A 19,755-nucleotide genomic window follows, 5' to 3' on the forward strand; every position below is an offset into this window, starting at 1 on the left:
GTGCTCAGGGATGGATGAACTCTGATCACCTGCTGCTGGGTGAGAGGCCGAAGAGCCTCCATAAATATGAAAGACTGTTCAGTTGACATGGGAGAAGGGGCCGGACTTCTGCCTATACTCTGGATCCAGAATTTTACAGGAGATAGACATGATCAGCATGTTGGGGAGAGTTGAAAGATTATAACATCCCCCTTGGACATAAACTTTGCTTCTCAATGAAATGGTCAAGTCAGGTAGAGGAGACTGGCTGCTGGGAAGAACGGGAAATAACAGAGCAGCATCGTGGTAGAGGTGAGCACTGAAGTCAGAACTCTTGGCTCCAGGGTCGGAGCTTTAATTCCCACATGAAGGATGATGGGGGAGCATCTTTTCTAGAGGCCTGCCACCAAAAACACTTGGCCTAATTCTCATGCAAAGCTGGCCATCAAAGGCAGCAGCGGCCCTGAGTCCAGTATTGGGGGGCAAACTCCACAGCTGTGCAAAAAGCGCTTTCCCACTTGAGGTTAAAAAGTTTTCACCCGATCTCCTGGCTCATTGTATGTCAACTTGACACAGGTTAGAGTCATCTGAGAAAAGGGAACCCCAGTTGAAAAAAATGTCTCAAATCATGTTATAGGCAAGTTTCTAGACTATTTTCTTAATACCCCCATTGTGGGTGGTTCCATCCCTGGGTTCTATGAGAGAGCAGGTTGAGCCAGTCATGGGAAGCAAGCCAGTAAGCAGCACCCTTGCATGGCCTCTGCATCAGCTCCTGCCTCCAGGTTCCTGCCCTGCTTGAGTTCCTGCCCTGACTTCCTCCAGTGATGAACAGCATTGCAGAAGTACAAGCCAGCAAACCTAAGACACCTAATGAACATTTACTTTCTCATTTTCCATTCGAACCTCCCTCATTTTCTTTTAGGAAGCTGAGTGCTCACTGTGAGTTCACAGGACTCTCGAGGGGATGACCTTCACTCGTGCCTTTCATCAGGACAGTGACCAACACTGTGACAGCTATCATCGCTCATCTCTGAGGTACCGATCAGGCCAGGGATGGATGAGCATGTATATCACGGTGGTCACACGTGCTTGGTGAAACTTCTCTCTCCTGAAGTTTCCAGGCCTTAAAAGTGACCATTGTAAAGGGAGGGCCCCTCCCCCTTTGGAAGAAAGAGGAGTTGGGTGGTGATGATGAAGTCCCAAGGATGCTGGTTAATCCCCGGACCACCAGATAACTGAACTCAGTCTGTTTCTTTACAGCACTGAGTACACCTAAAATTTTTCTTCCAAACCAACTTGTTGTTTGACACGATTCTATCTTTATTGTTTTAAAACCACTCCAAAAGGAAGTATCTGTGTCTTTGTTGGAGACGGAGTTTTGACAATAGGTCATTAGATGTAAACTGAGAAGTACAAGGAACAAAATAAAAGTAGATTAAGTGGTGGTGGTGCAGGCCTTTAATCCCAGCACTCAGGAGGCAGAGGCAGATAGGTAGATCTCTGTGAGTTTGAGGCCAACATGATCTACAGAGCGAGTTCCAGGACAGCCAAGGCTACACAAAGAAACCCTGACTCGATATGATCAAATACATTCTCTACGTGTATGTCAATAATGAAACAATTATTATGTATGATTAACACATGCTAATAAAAGCGTTAAATAAAAATCAGTCTTGTTACAAAATGTAAAATGTGTCGTTTATAAATTTTGGGGTGCAGTTTTTATGCTTAGATAAACTATTTCAAGTATCATGAGGGATGGGCTGTAGTTTATGGTAGACGTCTTGTCTAGCATTCATGAGGCTCTGGGTTCAGTCCCCAACGTCACATGAACCCAGTGTGGTGTTGCACATGGGTAGCCCCAGGCCTGGGAGGTGAAGGAAAGAAGATTGTCCTGTGCTACATAAGTTAGTGAGCAGCCAGGCAGTGGTGGCGCACACCTTTAAGACAGGTGGATCTCTGTGAGTTCAAGGCCAGCCTGGTCTACAAAGCGAGTTCCAGGACAGGCTCCAAAGCTACAGAAAAATCCTGTCTTGGAAAATAAACAAAAATAAGAAAATAAGAAAATAAACAACAACAACAACAAAAACAAAAACAGAAAAAAGTCAAGTTAATGAGCAGCCTAGGCTAGTAACCTTGACCAAAACCAGATAAAAACATCTAACTAAAAATTTGCTTTAGAAAAATGTATAAATTGTAGACGTGGTACTTCAAATAAAAATTTCCTCGAAAAATAAAATGCTATGCAGATAAAAAATGTATCAGCACCTCATGTTCAGAAAGATTGTTAATAACAAATAATACAGACCAAGAATTGTGGGCTTAAATTCTCTGGTCACCATTAACACTGTGTATTTCTTAATGCCTGAAATATCATCTAAACAATAGGAGCTGCTTCTGGCAAAATGATGTCCCAGTGACTTTAAAGACTTAATGAGATCAAGTGATTGCTTGGTAAAGCTAACGATTTTACCTTCATTTAACTAAACCCCACCATACAACATCATAGGTGCCTCATTCCCCTCCACCTACGTAACATCAAGTCATTATGGGAGGCAGGTGTCTAAGAAACCACTTCTTCTGAGCCTACACTCAGGGGACATTTTTTAGACATTAATTGAATTAGCCTGGTCTAATCCACGATTATTGGAAAGTGTGTCATAATGTGGATTTCCACTCGAAGCTAAGGAGAGTGAGAACTTTACATCAACACTCTCTATTCCCTGCAGTTTGTGAAATACTTTCAGAAATTGTTGAAAAACATTTGTGTTTCCTGCTTCCACTTGCCAAAGGGTGAAGCTGATAAATAGCAATAACAGGTCACCCCAAAGGGTGTCTTTTTTTTTTTAAGTAAGCTGACATACTTTCAATAAAACTCTCTATTGAAATTGAGAAGTGTGAATTGGACCTTGAGTGAAATGGCCAAGTTGGAAAGGAAAGATAGCCAATAAAAACCACAGAAGCACTTCCTCTTAAAATGTATGCTGTAAAAATGGGGAAGGCTCTCTGGATGCTTATTTAGGCTTCTACAGACTTCTGTGTCCTCTCCCCACCCATTCTAAAGCCTGGGCCTCTCTCCAGCAGCAGGACCCATGAGTAATTGCGGTGTTCCTGGAGCCATCTAGGAGAAGTGTTTTTCCTGTGGCCAAAGAATGAGGAATGGGATGATGATGCCGGCCTTGGGGAGGAGAAAATGCCTCTCTTACCTTTGGGGAAGAGACACCGCTTTCACTTTCATTCTGTTGTACAATGTCCATTAAAAGCTTACTACATGCCAAAAACAGTCCTGGATGCTGGGGAAACAGAAGGAAGCCACTGTCCTGTAATGTTTAGAGTTTTCTGCAAAACACGCAGTGGTGGATAACCTAAAAAAAAGTATACTATACAGTTTGGAACATGGAAGAACATGGACCAGAGATAGACAAGCTTTGAATGCTCTGAAAGATATACCATGTGTATCAGTGGAATTTCACCCTGCTGTAAAGGAAGATAAAACCATTAATTTGCAAGAGGATGGATACAGGTGGAAATTGTTACATCAAGCAAAATGAGCCAGATTCAGAAAAACACCAAATGTTTTTGTTTGTTGTTTTCATATACAGAGAATCTAGAAATAAAAGTGTGCAGTACTAGGGAGGCAGAGGCAGGCGGATCTCTGTGAGGTCAAGGCCAGCCTGGTCTACGTAGAGTTCCAGAACAGCCAGGGCTGTGTAACAGAGGGACCCTGTTTTGGGGCAGGGGGTGGGGGTGGGGGAGGTGTGTGAAAGCGTGTCTGTGTGTGTGTGCGCGTGTGCGTGTGTGTGTGTGTGTGTGTAAGAGAGAGAGAGAGAGTAGTACAAAGAGGAAGGGGTTGTGAAGGGAATAGAGAGAGCAAAGGATATGAATGTGAAAAACAGGGAGGCTAACTCAAAGAAGGAAGAGGCTGGCCAAGAGGGTACACAGGAGAGCAGAGAGGGAAGGAGAATGCATGAGAATAAACTATGACACACACGTATGAAGAACCCCTGATAAAACCCATTGCTTTGTATACTAACTTAAAACATTCATTCTAAAGTACTTCAAGTGAGATCATGTATTTTATTACGTCCGTTTCCCCCAAGAAACAAGAAAATGGTCCTTGTTTTGGTTTAGTTAGCAGGTAGAATAATGTGCTACACCCACAAACATTCCCTATCCTCACATTTTAATTCTAGACTTGCATTAAGATAAATGATATTTAAAATGAACAACAAAACCCTACTCCATGCTGGGCAGTGGTGGCGCATGCCTTTAATCCTGGCACTCAGGAAGCTGAGGCAGGTGAATCTGTGAGTTCAAGGCCAGCCACAAACAACAGTCAAAGCTACACAGAGAAACCCTGTCCCCAAAAGAAAAACCCACTCCACTTACAAATCGAGCCTAGAGTAGTGGTTCATACCTGTAATCCCAGCACAGGGCAGATGAAGGCGGGAAGATCAGCAGTTCAAGTTCATCCTGGGCTACATGTGAGGAAGAAAGACACAAGCAAAGAAGACTCAACATATTGAGATTCCCACTGTGGCAATGACTGAGAACACGGGACCTGTGGATTCTCTTCTCAGTGACAGTTTTTTTTTTTTGGATTTTTGGTTTTTGGGTTTTTTTTTGGTTTTTTTTTTTTTGGTTTTTTTTTTTTTTGGTTTTTCGAGACAGGGTTTCTCTGTAGCTTTGGTGCCTGTCCCGGAACTAGCTCTTGTAGACCAGGCTGGCCTCGAACTCCCAGAGATCCGCCTGCCTCTGCCTCCCAAGTGCTGGGATTAAAGGCGTGCGCCACCATCACCCGGCCCATGACAGTTTCTTTACCTGGAAAACAAGGAGGCTGATAACAGGAATGACCTCATAGAGCTGTCCTGAGGATAGAGATAGAAACACTTAAAGACATCCCATGATATTTAGGTGAGCACCTTTCATTCCAGAAGTTGGGAGACAGAGACAGATGGATCCTTGAGAGTTTGAGGCAGCCTGGTCTATATAGTGAGTTCCAGGGCAGCCAGGGCTACACAGTGAAACTCTGTTAATAATAACAATGGCAATACTAGTAATAATAACCCCTAAAGCATGTTCATCTATTTGTTGAATCACAGTTTCCAAATGCTTACTACTTTTAGGGGTAGAAAAGCATATCCCTGGAAAAAAACAGATAAAAATCCTGTTTCTCAGTTAATATCAGTGAAGAGACATAAAAGAAATAACTCAGTAAAAAAAAGTATATCCTGAGCAAGGCATGGTGGCTTCTGCTTGTAATCCCAGCACAGAGGATCAAGAGTTGAAGCCCAGCCTCACTCATCTATGTAGCCTTCCAAGGTTATTCTCTTTCTCTCTCTCTCTCTCTCTCTCTCTCTCTCTCTCTCTCTCTCTCTCTCTCTCACACACACACACACACACACACACACACGCATGAACGCACACATGCACACCCACCCGCCCACCTACACTATTTATTTCCTGGTGCTAGGGACTGGATCTAGGCCTCTCGCCCTCTTTTTACTTTTTATTTCTGAGGCAAGGTCTCACTAAGTTGCCCAGGGTGGCCTATGACACATTCTGTAGGTCAGAAACGCTATGAACTCTCAACCTCCCTGCCTCGATCTTCTGAAAATGTGTCCTGTTGTAAAAGGTGAAATAGAGAAGAGGAAATTTGGGGAAGGGTTAGAGAAAAGGATTTGGTGGCTATACACAAGATGGCTGGGTTCAGGGTGCATGTCAGGAGACAGCCATGAGGTTACCCAGCAGAAGGGAGCTCCAGGGAGAGGAACTGAAGATGCAAAAGCCAAGAGCAGAGGAGAGCATGGGTCTACAATCCCTTAGCAAAATCCTGAAATCCAAAAACCTTTGACGATAAAAGTCGTGCGTTTTCCCTGCCCTCTTCCACCTCCAGGCCTGACTTCTTGGCCAAGCCTCCTTATGGGCCAGCATCCCGTTTCCTTTCTTCAAATTATGAGCCCTGACTGGCTCTGCCCCATCCTCTCCAAAGCATCCATGTGCCCCAGGGGTGCCAAGTGCCTGGACCCTATCAGCTCTGCTACTGTTAATCTTCTGGGGAGGCCCTGGTATTGCTTGAGATTCCTCACACAGCTAAGGCATTCTCAGCCCAGCCGAAAGAGGAACACTCATACAAATTTCAAGAAAACATTGCCCCTTACACTGACATCTAAAGAGTTGAGATTATCCATTTTCTGTTTTTAATGGAAAAATAAACTGAGTGTAAAGCATCCTGGGTGTGAGAGAATGAATAAGAACAAAAAAAGAAGGAGGAAGGATAGGATTAAGCTATACAATATACAAAAATATAAAGGTTGAGACAGGCCCAACAGGCCTCTCTCCCTACAAGTACTTTTGAATACTGGGAGGGGACCATTTACTGTTAGTTCCTCTGTACTTGTTCATCTGCATATCTTAAGGTTTTTTTTTTTAATTGTTGCCCTTGTTGTTGTAATGACACTCCCCTTTCAAATGAAAAGGGACCCTAAAGGAGGATTAGGAAAATAACACATTGACTAAACTTTCTACAATAGAAAGCCGTTCTCACTGGTTTTCATCTGAAAAAATCACCCTAAGTGATCAATGACCTCCTCCTTCCCCCAGAAAAGGGAAAAGAAAGATAAGAGCTGTGCAGGAAAACCGAGGGCAGCCTCGAAAAGCTCGCGGTGGCCACCGGATGCTCCAAAGTCATGATCCTCTGCAGACAGGAAATGGCAGCTCCAAGTTCTCCTTCCTACAGTGTCTCAGTCTGAAGAGATTTGTGTGTCCAACTTCTGAAGATTCGGGCTGCAGCCTAGACTCCTGGGTTTGTCGCATTCACCGGGCTCCAGGTACAGATGCCTCCTCCCAAGTCTGGAGGCTAGAATACAGATCCCCAGGCAGCCAGGGAGGGGACTCCCGCCTGCCTGCCTCCAGGTTACTATAGCTGCCTCAGAAGCTGTTGTTCTGTGGACCTTGAAGTTATGATAAGGAATCTGCCAAGTACTTCTGTGTTTAGATAACAATACAAAAAAAAAAAAAAATCAAGGAACAAACTTATACTGGGCTCTTACAGAGTCCACCTGGGGTTTCAAAAAAACCCAGTGGATGAGGAGTAAATGTTAGTACAGTGTGTGATTATCATGACCACAAGATAACAAGTTCCTATCCACGTGATGGCATCCAGGGTGGCTGGTGTTGGTGTTCCACATTCTGTAGTGTGTGTGTGTGTGTGTGTGTGTGCGCGTGCGCGCGTGCGTGCGTATGCATACGTGCTCGTGTGTATAAAACCTCCAGTCACAGATTCACTGGATCACAAATTACGGGATTTTAAAGAGAAATCATTTCCACAGGCAGTAGGGCTAGAGGGGAAATTCTGGAGTTTTCCATCCCGAGTTAGGGCACTTCCCCCGAACTGAAATAGTCATCTTCTTGAATCCTTGTCCTGTACACATTTTAACCAAGCTGAATATTCACAGTGATAAAACCACAAACGAAAGAGCTCGTCAGAGATGCTGAGAGAGAACAGGTACTTTCACTATCAGCGATGGTTTCCGCTTTTCCCACAAGATGTCTTATCAGTTTTCACCCTGAGCAAAACCATAAAAAGAAAAAAGAAATCTTACGCAACAGTTCTCTAAATAAAATAGTACGCAACAGACTAGTCATCCTTAAAAGTGATGTTGTGTAAAGAGTCAAAGTACATCATCCAGCGAGATCAATACCCTATTAAGTTAGGTAGGATTCTGGATATCAAAGAGCAATGAACTGAATAACTTAAAGTATAAGTACACGACCCAGGGGATTAATCACACACTGCCATGGTGAAATTAGGACAATTCTTCCAATCATTAACGTTTTGCTTACAAAAATGTGCTTTTCTGTTTGCCTTTCTGCTAAATGATAACCGTTTTTCAAGTTGAATCTCCTGATAAAAAAAAAGAGTTAAAAAACAAGACAGGAGCTGTGCCATAAAGGTCATCTATGCTGCTCCGACGCGAAACAGCCAAAGGACAAACAAGGGAAAAATGTCTGCATTGTAGGAAGAGTTTGTAAATATCCATGGGCAGTCTGTAACAGCACCTTCTGAAAAGTTAATGCTAACCTGCGTCCTGAGGAGGCTGTGCCTCCTCCAACCAACATGCTCAAGTCTTAAGGGCACGTATAGAATCAGAACTCCGGCGACTTGAAGGGAACCTGGGCTTCCTTCCAATTGGAAAACAGTGCGCTTTCAGCGAATTGTCCACTTTAAAACAAGATTTCACCCCTTAGCTTTTTCTAGTGTCAATCAATACAGAAGCTGCTGACCTTCTGCCTAGCAGTCCTGATCCAGTTCCTCCCGCGAGTAAACATTACCCAGAGGTTATCTCCAGCAATGAAACACAGAGATTTCAGGATCATTTTAATTCCATTCAAATGCCTCATTCTCCAGAACGTGGATACAGACAGTCAGTCCCACTTTCAGAGCAGACCGGCTATGGCCTTTGAAACTTCATGTAACCTGTTAGGCAGGTCTAGAACTAGGGGCCTGCCGCTGTTGGGAAACAAAACTCTCCCTCTCGATGGCTCCTTTGGGCTCTGACACCCAGGCGAGGGGAGAATCAGGCAGTGCAGAGCATGAACTGAGCTGGAACTGGGGGACCTGGAGCCGGTCACGTAGCTCAATTGGGACGTTCTCTCGAAGTTCTGAGACAAAGGACCAGTCAGTGCTCAGTATTTTCTGGAAACCGGATTCACCCGCAATTCCATGACCTTCTTGGACTCTCAGGAGGCAGGGTGTGAGAACCCATCTTCTCCTGGATGTCTACGTACGGGGAGCGACAGATTTCCTCGCACAGATTCTGTCACAGGCTCTTTCCTGTACAACTAAAAGACTCCACAGAGGCCATGTTGGGCCTCTCCTCAGAAGGTCTCTGTGGGAGGCCTGTCAGACCTGGGCTCTCTAGACAGGCTGCAGGTTATTACCCAGGGCGCACCTGCCTGCCAGCAGTCTTCCTACCCACCAGATTCCTGACGCTTCCTGCTTCTGCTTGTTGTCCCCAACACTGGCGGAGTTACCAAAGGGGGGGGGGGGTACGAGGCGGAGTGCTGGTCCCGTGGGTCTCACACCAGCTAGCACCTCAGAGCAGCAGCTGCTGCGGCTATCACTCAGCTTCTCTCTAGGCCGCTGACTTTCACGTTCCCAGAGTTTCTAAATCTCCTGCTCCTCCAAACCCTTCCTTGCCCCACATAAAGCACAGCAGCTCGGCTCCCGAAAGAGTGAGGGTGACGCACTGTTGACTCATGCCGGTCAAGGCCAGTGGCCGCACACACCAATCGATGGTGCTCATAGCTCCAACCTGCCCTGCTCGGTCCCCAACACACACATCTGCTCCAGCTAACACTCCTAAGAAAACTCAAATTCACACTCCAGGAGATGGGCACCCCACCGCCCATGGGGCCCCCTACCCCTAGTCCTGTGCCAAGCATACACACATACCCCAAAGCCAGTCAAGTAATGTGTTTAGGCCTTTTCAAGAAAAGAATGAGAGATTACGAAAGTTAACTCAAGTAAAAAAATTTTTTAAAAAATCAAACATCATTTTGGCAGGATTTTTACACGGAATAATTCTATATACATGCTATACATTGTTTCTATAAAACACACTATCTACAATCTACTTACATTTAATTGTCCTGCTAGTTCTAGTTCACATGGGATTACCTGCAGTCACAAAGGAGGCGAGTCGGTTTCCCTGACTGTCCGACTGTGCCATCCCTTAACAAAGGCACTGGGTGAGCAAAACCAGATTTTCAGAACCTTATCAACTCTCTTACTTATAAGAACACACTCCTGGAGCCAGGTGCTCGGGAATGGCATTGGAGCTAAGGCAGCAATGTAAGGTGTTATGTAAAAGTCCAGTGTGTCCTTTTAAACTGCTCAAAGAAGCCACAAATGTGGGCCCCCTTTCTAAGTGACCCTCTGAAGTCTGAGGGTATGGCCAGATTTAGGAAAAGTCATTCAAGCACAGCCTATTAAAACCTTTAAAGTTATAATTTAAGTTTTAAATGAAAGCTCAAATTACTTCTCATAAATAGAAATTAATGGGGATGCATTAAGCCACTTCATCAAAGCAACTTAAAACTGGTGTGTGTGTGTGTGTATATATATGTATGTATGTATGTACATATATATATATCATCTGTAAAGTCAAAATTAAGGTTTCAATGCATATTTGTTAATTATGCCAGTGTACTAAACAGTTTCAGAACACTACAAGAATGACATTCTTTTTCTCTCCCATAGTCTTCCAGTTTGTAGCAAAACATTATCCGCAAGTCCAGTGTCTGGACGATGCCAGTGACCATCATCCAGCATTAAAGTAGCCTTTGTCACCCTCAATGTCCACTTCCTGGTCCGAATCCTCTGAGATCTCGGAGTCCTCCCGAGAAGCAGGGGAAGGTGAACACTGAGAAGTATCCAGAGAGGTGCCTTTACTCTGCTCACTGGGTGAGTCCTGGCCCTGGCCACAGGAAGTGTCCAAATTGTCCAACTCATCCTTTTTATTGCTTTGAGGGTTCTCCTGAAAGAAGGGAATGAAAATGCAGACGGTGAAATCAAAGACATAAAAATCAAAATGGATTCCCCCCCCACCCCCGGCCTTTAGCTTGCTTACAAGGTTTAGTCTATCAACTGTTTTCATCTAAAATCTCTTTCCTAAGAAGACACACTTGTGATTCTTGTCCCCATTTGAAATTAGAGGGAGAAGTCACATCAGAGAGAGATTATATATAACTCACACCCATGATCTCAAGATTTTCAGCTTAGGAGAAAAAAACAAAACTCAGTTCAGTCCAGGCTGCACTGTCCCTGCTCTCTAAATATTGCCCCGACAGCATTTTCTAGCATTTTAATGATTGGTTTGTTATACCAAGGCCCACCCCCCCTCCTAGAAAAGAAAAGAAAAGAAAAAGAAAAACATATACTAAATTAAGAAGCTTCAAAATTATAGATTAAAATCCTTTTCTGTTGATCTTCTGAAGTAATTTATGAACACATATACACATAGCATGTACCAAATTTCAAGATCATGACAAAGAAAAATCACAGGACCAAATAATATTGATGAAGCGATTGCAATGAGCTTAAAATCTAGGCAAACTTTCCTGGGGGAAAAGTTTCCCACATTTCATAGAAAGTACCATTTTAAAAGTCTTTGGGAAACTAGCTCCAAGCCTTTGAATAAGAACCAAGTCCAGTCAGTCAGTGTTTAAGCTTACGGGTGTCTAATAAGGATACAAACACTAGAGAGAAACATTGCTCTCCTCAGCGAGCAAGTCTGCAGAAGCCATACAAAGTCAGTGATGAGAGGGATCCTCAAATACAAAATAATAAAGCTACAGGAAGCTTTTTGTTGTTTCAAAATGTCCTTTGGGATAGCATCTTTTTTCTTTTTCTTTCAACTTTTTTCTTTTTAAATATAAAGTGTGATCAATACAATTTAAGAATTTCCCCACTTGGCAAACCATTTTGTTTCAAGCCATCCTGTCTTATTTAAAGCATGGGCACACAGGAGTCATCAGTGGTTGTCCGAGAACTGGGAACACCCCGTCTGGGACCTCAAAAACAAACCTTTAGCTCTAAGTCAGCAGGGTAACTTTGGAGGGCGCTCCCTTTACTTTTTTTTTTTTTAATTGCATATTTCTTAACTAGGGTTATTGAAAGACTCCTTAGGAAGTTTAAGCTACTTTCCAAATAGGCCTGGCAATTTCTGTATGTGTTTTATATTCATTTCAAGAGCTGGCAAAGATGGATAATAATTTTTAAACTCTTTGATATTTAATTCTTCCTTTTCAAAAAGTGCAAATAAGACTTAAAGGCGTTTGTGTCTTTATATTTACCCTTGAATCCTGCCTGGGTTTATTATGGCTGTGTAAATAAAAGAAACAATTTTCTCCCAAAGATAACTACTTAAGTCATTTACTGTCAATTACTTTATCTTTCCTGCGTTAATGAGATAAACAACATATGGGGTTTATAAAACAATTAGCCAGGCGGTTTACTGGCCGGTGTGTGAAACCCTAGCTAATTGATATAGGAACTGCATTAGGTGCTTTTAGCATTAGTGCCACCTGAGCAACTCATCCTGAATTTCAGCAGGACTATTTGCCTTTTTAATCAAGGTGAAGAGGTTAAATAGTCTCTTCAAATGACTTTTGCATACAACCCATAACAGGTCTCCGCATTTAGATAACATGATACAAACATTTATTTCCATAGAAACGGAGCCATGTCAATACCTGTTTCAGTCTTCTCCATTTGGCGCGTCGATTCTGAAACCAGGTTTTGACCTACAGAAAAGAAAGCAAGTTTACAGACAGTTCCAGATCCCGAGAGACCTGGGGAGAAGCGGAGAAGGGACTGGGGATAGGGCGAGAATCAGTCCTACAGTTGGGTAGAGGCAGAACGTGCCCAGAGCGCACCGCACCGTGGTTTCTTCAGCCCTAGAAACCAGCTGGGGTTGTGGGACCCCGTGAACTGACCTGTCTCTCACTGAGCTGCAACATCTTAGCCAGACGCTTCCTCTCAGGCGGAGAGAGGTATTTCTGAGTCTCGAACTTCTTCTCCAGTTCGATGGTCTGGTCGTTGGAGAACCTCACTTGACCGCCTTTCCTTTTGTGCAGGGGCCGTTGTAGGAAGGGGCTCCAGAGCAGGGGCTTGCCTGTGGGCCAGAAGAATGGGTGAACCACGGCGCTAGAGTCCTCTGGGCAGTCCCCAGACCTACCTGGTCCCAGGTGACACAAGGCGGAAGGCCAAAACGCAGACCTGTTCCCAACCCATACATTCTCAGGTGTACAGATGGACTCAATAGTCCCTACCGCCGCACAAAGTCAGCTAAACTGCATTAGCACACAAACCAGCTCGGACACTCGAGACACCGCACTACCCGACCTTCACACCTGTGGCTTAAATGCAAACAACTCTTCTCAACCCCGAGAGAAGCCCCGCCGGGCTTAAAAACGCTCTTTTTTAACCGATCAGCTCTTGTGTGTACTCAAGTTTTTGCAAAGGATCCAGTGTGCGCATTTAAGGGGGGAGTGGGGTTGTTACACTTCCCAAGGCCTGGATGCACAGAAGCGCTAGCAGGGCGCTCGTGTTAGGCCTCGAGTGGGGCCTCCAATCGTGGCTGGAGCACACCTCGGCCTCCTCTGATTTCACACTCGGCCTGCGGGGGCGGCCAGTTAAAGCCACCCCGTGGGCTATGGCAACATTTCCGTCAATGTGTTTCCTGTTGGTCTGTCTCAAAAAAAGAAAAAAAAAAAAAAAAAAAAAAAAAAAAAGCTTCCTTCTGCTCAGGCCCAGCAGAAACCCAAGGAAACCAAGGCGATCTCTGTGAAAACGTTTGCCCCAGGGCCGTTCCTGTCCCACAGGGGATAGAGTGGGGGACTGTTCACACACCCTGCAGGTTGAAATTTTAAAAATACAAATATGATAACTTTTAAAGTACAAAATTATATAACATCCACATCGCGAATCCCGGTAGCGGCGACGAGGCTACATCAAAATAATGCTGCCATTAAAATGCTAATTCATTAAAATGTTAATTTTCTCCTAGGTCCCCAGTGAAACTGCCAGGGTGTCGACTTTAAACCCTGGTCCTTATTCGCTCTGGGGCATCGGACCGCGCAGGCGACGAGGGACTCAGGCCCCAAACTCCGTCACCGTTGCTTATGTATTTCTTAGGAACATTGCGGGGACCAGCCCCGAAAATGCCACGCAGTCAGCGTTGTCTCCACCGCCCTTCCTAACTGTTCGGGGTCTGCCCCTTCCTACTCCAAAGTGGTAGCGGTGCGTCCGTATGTCCGTCCTTCTGTCTTCGGGCCTACACCTAAACATTCTGAAAGCTGGCATTGTTTTTTCGAGATTTTGCTTGCGTCAGGCTTCAGACTGGTGCAAAACAGCCTCCAAAGTGGGGGGGGGGGGGCCGAGAGGAAGCAACTGGTTATTTTAGCTGCCATAAAGTCACATCCCACACAGAGGAAATGAACAATATCAGAAAAACGGATCCTGCCTATCAGACGTCGAGTGTTTCCTGAATTTGTCTGTATTGAGGATGTCGATAAAATAATCAGCAGCGTGCACTACTCCGGGGGAAGGGTCTGCTTCATGCAGCCAGGAAAACACTTAACAGCTTCAGAAACCAGATTTACTCCTATCGAGAACTCAAGATTTCCTGTATGAACGGAAAGGGTCAGGCTCCTTCACTACACAAGCTTGTTGAACCAAGCCCAGCCCAGGAACCGCCCGGCCCGCCAGCTATCCCTGCGCTGCAGGGGCCAGGCTCGGGGCGCCCCGACGTCCTCTTCCCGGTGTCGCCCGTTAAGGGAGCCCCACCCGGGCCGACACGCGTGGCCAGGGCTGCCTTTCACTACTACCCCGGGCGTCCCAGGCCTCTCCCGACTTCTCTCGCCCCGAAGTCTGCAAGGTGCAGGGAAAGCAATCAGAGTCGCCGAGCGTCCCAGCGCCGGCAGCGCGCCACCGGGGGCTCCGCGCCTCCTGTCCCCGCGCGCACCCGCGAGTCGCCGGCTCAGAGCTTTCGCCGCAACTTTCTCCTGCGTCTCCCGTCCGCCCGCGCCGCCACCCGCGCGCTGCCACCCCGCCTTCCTCACGGACGCCCGCGCTCGGCTCCGCAGACCCCGGTCGCCTTACCCAAGGGGTCGTGGCGGAGCAGGGCGTGCGTGTAGTCGTTCACCGTCCGCGGGAAGGGGTACAGAGGGCCTCCGAAGCCACCGGGACCGTAGGCGGCGGCCAGCGCGGCGGCGGGGTGGTGCGAGAAGGCGGGGTGGACCGGCGTGGGCTCGTACACCGGGGTCCGGTAGGAGGACACGAGGCTGGTGAAGGAGGAGTTGGGAGATGGCAGCGTGGGGGTGGGCGTGGGCGCGGCGGGCCCGCGACCCAGGATGTCGTCGATGTAGAAGGGCGTCGGGTGAGCGGGCTGCAGCAGCGGCGTGGGCGCGTACAGCGGTACTCCCACGGCGGGCGCAGCCGCGGGCCCCGGGTGCGGGAACTGCATGGCTGCGCCGCAGCCCCTCGGACAGAGCTGCCGGCCCGCGCCACCGCGCTACATTTATTTGCGCTCCGCGCTCCCGGCGATAGGCTCCGGCAGCCTCGGGGTGGGGCCGCGCTCGGGTCCCTTCCTGCCGCCAGGCCCTGCGGCCAATGGCGCGGGCCGCGGACTCGCCTCCGCCCCTGGTCCGACCCGCCCCCGTCGGCCCAGCTCCCGCCCCCGAGACAAGCGGGCAGCGGAGCTCTGGGGACCCTGCTCCAGGGTGTCCCGCTGTCCCCCGGAGTGCCAGGCACCGAGAGTCCGACTGCGACCGTCGAAGAGGTGAGCACAAGGCATGTGCCAAGAACGCGGATCCCAGCGGGAACGCGCCACTGCCGAAACTCAGAAAGCGTCTGGCCCCTGGTGGAGCGATGGGACTCGGCTGGCCAGGAGGTCGCCAGCAGGAGGGCACCTCCGGTACGCCAGAGCAACCTCCCCGGAGGCAGCGCTTCTTGGGGTAACGGTGGCACTGTGTAGTGCGGGCCCCTCTGCTACTCAGAGCTCCAAGGAGAAGACCCTAGCCTTTGGCTGCGTCCCAGACGGGTACTGACGGCAAGGCTGCAGGTGCTCCAGATTCTCCACCTGGGAACCGCTCATTGCTGGCAGAATCTGCTCCCGACGGGAATCAAGGCAAGACCTGGATCTTTTAGCGCCCGGCAGAGGCTGTGCAGTGTTCTTCGATTCTATGGGGAGCGGGAGGAGACCTCTGTCCTGGGCCCTGAATGACACAGCTGTGCGCAGCCGGACTCTGAGGTTTTACACGTGTTTTCTATTGAAAGTCGTAGCGCGCTGCTCAGTGTGGCCTCGGCCCTATGCGACTTCACTCGCCTCTGGGGCAAAGGGGCATTTTCTTGATTGACGTCCTCCTGCGGTGACCACACCTTGAGTTGGGCAGTTTCTGCTAAGGTTTTTTATTAATAGACTTTTTTTCTATTGAGATTTAAATTTTTACCCTTTGGAATTCCATCTTCAGCTGCTACGGGACTGATCCAAAAGAGGCGGGGAAAAAACTGGGTAGCTGGAGGACCTGGGTTCGAGTTTCACATCACACATTTTTTTCTTGAACTACTACTGTGTGTCATTAGCAAACGAGAGAGGTAGTATCCTCATGGAAGCAGGGAACAAAATGAATATATAAATATAGTAACATAAATACTAAGGAGAAATCGTGCCTAATGGTCTGAAACCTTAGGGGAAACCCCTAATTTTGGGGAAAGGAGAGAGTCGCTTTGAGAAAGGAAAGGGAAAGTGTTCCCTAAGGAAATGATGTTTGGAAGATAAGTAGGTGTCAACAAGTCTAGGGTGTTAAAACAGCGCTTGTGAGCAGGTACCTAATGCAGCCTGGGTCAGTTTATTGCCATGGGCTTTTCTCATCTGAAACATTTGAGACTTGCCATAAAGTTTCCTAACTGCTTGGGGATGGAGTCACCAACACCTTTCAGAATAACTGACAGACAAAAGCTACAAGCACAGACAAACCACTGAGCATGAAGCGCTGTTATTTGAGTTAAAACCTTGGGAGCTAGGAAGACTATATCTCCATGTGTTCATTCTGTTACATGAACGAAGAAGGAAAGTAACAGGGTTAACGCTGATTCCCCATCAAGAGAGGAACGGGGCTGGAAGAGAATAATTATGAATACCTGGAGAACTGAACCATGTGTGCTTCTGGTGAGCTTCAAAACATCTTGTGCCAGACACCGTGGGAAGACAACAGACAACTCAAAGGGGCTTCCCTTGGGCAACTTGGGGTGACTTAAGCTTCAAAAGTACATCGTCAAGGTGCTAACTGGGACCCTGACTTTTGATCCACAGTTATCCTCTGCCCACCATACGCTTGCCGCGGCACACATTATTCACAACAATAATGAGGTTCAGAAAGTATATAATAAATTATGACAATTTCTAAGTCCATTGAATTCAAGTAAAATAAAGGAATGGTGGGTGGGAAAACTGGAGGAATGCCAGAGCAAATATAAAATATTTGAGGCTGGTGAGATGGCTCAGCCTATGAGAGATTGCCTCCCTGTGCTGCAAACCTGAAGACCTGACCTCAATCTCCAGACCCCACATTAAAAAAAAAAAAAAAAAAAAAAAAAAACAAACAAACAAAAAAAACGGGTGGTGGCACACGCCTTTAGTCCCAGCACTCTAGAGGCAGAGGCAGGTGAATCTCTGTGAGTTCAAGGCCAGCCTGGTCTACAACAGCTAGTTCTAGGACAGCCAGAGCTGTTACAGAGAGAAACTCTGTCTCAAAAATGAAACAAAACAAACAGAAAAGATGGAAAGAGAGACCTCCATTGGAGCACCATGGCATGAATGCCCACAAAACACATCATACACAATAACAATGAGATAAATTTTAATGTAGAAAGCTTTATTGATTTGGGAAATAATTTATTCAAGAAAGACACACAACTATTGAGTGAAACGTTGAAGATGAGGATTCTGATATTCTGATAAGGTCTTAGAGGATTTTTTGGACTTGGGGTAAAAGGAGAAATAAAATATGTATTTAGACGGCAGTATTTCGGTGGTACTGTGTTAGGTGTGATTTTCGTATGGTGAGTTAAATACCGGAAAACCCATACTAAGAGATGCAAGCTGAAGTATTTAAGGATATGGTCATGATGCACCTTCCAGTAGTTCATTATACACATTATACTTACACATATGTACACAACTATAAATACATATGTATACATAAAAAGGTAAACCAAATAAAAATACTAATTGGCGAGTGTAGGTGGAGAACACATGGCGTTTTGTTGTGCTAAAGTTTTAACTTCACTGTAGCTTTGAAAGTTTTGAGTATAAAAAACTGGAAAAGAATAAATATAGTTTTATATATTAAAAAAAACTAAAGCACTGTGCAACAAATAGCTGGGTGGGTGAAGACACTCGCCTCCAAGCCTGATGACCCTAGTCTGATCACTGGGACATGGTGGGACCAGAGGGCTGACCAATAAGAGGATGGTCTTGAACTCCATCTCACTGCCGACACTCCCCGGTGTCCTGGGGTTGCAGACACACCCTACTCCCAGTTTGTGCAGTACTAAGAATCAAACCCAGGACTTCCTGCGCATTAAGGGGGAAACTCTACCAACTGAGTCACAACTACAGCCTCCCCTCTTGTATTTTGAGGCAGGGTCTTGCTAAGTTGCCTAGGATGAATGTGAACTTGAGAGCCTCCTGCCTCCATGTCTGAAATAATTAGGATTACAAGCCTGAGCCACCACACCTGGTACAACTCAATTTTCAAGAATTTTTTTTTAATTTTGGTTTGGTTTTTAGTTATTCATTGGGTCTATATACAATTTCATTAGTGTCTTGTCTTTGGAACTCTTTGGGGGCAGGTTCTTACAGAATCTTGTCTCCCTAGGTGATCCCACCACCTACCACCCTCGTCACCTGGCCTGGTGGAGAATCCAGTGTGTTTTAGATTCTGGGGATCAAGTAAAGACCAGTATTATTTGAAGTTCAAATGTGTCTTCAGAAATTGTATTTGGATACCCAAGAACTAGCAGGAAACTATTCTTGCTCGTAGAATATTTCCCAATGGTTTGTTCATTCTCCTCCTCAGGAATACATTGGTTTAGGGTGCAAATTTAGTCTGATGCAGCTACCAGCCAAGAAGACCCAAATCTGTAAACCTCTGAAAGTAAAGCTTAAGATGCTGGGGAAATAGCCGCTTGTTAAATAATTGCCAGTAAAAGGTGCATCCGTCCTTTCTCTGCTGCAGCCCCTGGAAAGTGGGTGGAGACCTTACAGGCACTGATTCTGACATTCCAACCCCACTACATAATCCTCACCAGCAAACTGAAGCACTTAATTCTGCTGAACTATATAACACTGCTTTTCAGACCCTGGTAGATCCTGTCCACTTCGCTGTAGTTAAAAAGATTACAACCACATTTGTGAAGGCCACATTTCTTGAACTGCATAATTTTAATATCACTTGTGTAGGGTTTATAGTTTGTTTTATTGTTTTAAAAGTCATTTGGGGCTCTAAAAGAACTCAATTTTTCCAAAGTTGTCCTTATGATTTTTTTTTCACACAGTCAGAACTAATAAAACAAAACTGCTGTAGCTATTTAATTCAAAATCTCTTGGAGTTTCAATATTTTCTCTCTGCTGGATACTAAAACCAATAAGGCTACATGAGATTTTAATTATATGCCGAATTAAACGGGACTTGCCAAAAATTTGGTGCCATTTATTTTCGTCATTGTTATTGTGCAAGAGAACAAATTTTGCAGAAAGAAAAAGTAGTTCTGGCCCTCTCATTTATCAAATGAGAGCTTAGGTAAATTTCTGTAACTTGTTTTCAATAATTAAGTATACATAGAGTTAAAATTTTGAATTAGCTGTGCTTGAGCAAATTGGTGAATTTTGCTGTCATGACTTGGTTCTGTCTGCATTTGCACTGAAAATTATGATGTTTGGTTGTTGAATGAATAATTTATTCAACTATGTATCAAATCATTTTATCTTATTTAATATTTGACAAAAACTAAGAGTTTTAGGAGTTTTTTAAAACTAATATGTCAAATAAAGATACCTAGTCTATATCACAAATGATATCAAAGTACTGAAATAACAGAGGCGACAGGCACTGTGGCATCTTCACCCATGTTCCCTTTCCACGTCTCCTACCACATGCACTGCACAGCACTCTTCTCTGGGTGAATTTTACTGCCCACAGATTATA

The 19,755-nt window shown here is 45.7% G+C and overlaps 1 protein-coding gene across 1 annotated transcript; it reads right to left on the minus strand.

The window, feature by feature from the left end:
- Window positions 1-9,506: 9,506 nt before the first annotated feature.
- On the minus strand, window positions 9,507-15,045 carry Hhex (hematopoietically expressed homeobox). The gene is made up of 4 exons (XM_057778950.1): window positions 14,648-15,045; window positions 12,481-12,659; window positions 12,238-12,288; window positions 9,507-10,520 (listed from the first exon to the last, which is right to left on the minus strand). Exons 1-4 carry the CDS (start codon window positions 15,009-15,011, stop codon window positions 10,305-10,307), a joined length of 810 nt encoding a protein of 269 aa, XP_057634933.1. The 5' UTR covers window positions 15,012-15,045; the 3' UTR covers window positions 9,507-10,304.
- Window positions 15,046-19,755: the final 4,710 nt, after the last annotated feature.

Source organism: Chionomys nivalis, chromosome 8, assembly GCF_950005125.1.
Source record: "Chionomys nivalis chromosome 8, mChiNiv1.1, whole genome shotgun sequence".
In the NCBI taxonomy this organism is placed as follows: Eukaryota; Metazoa; Chordata; class Mammalia; order Rodentia; family Cricetidae; genus Chionomys; species Chionomys nivalis.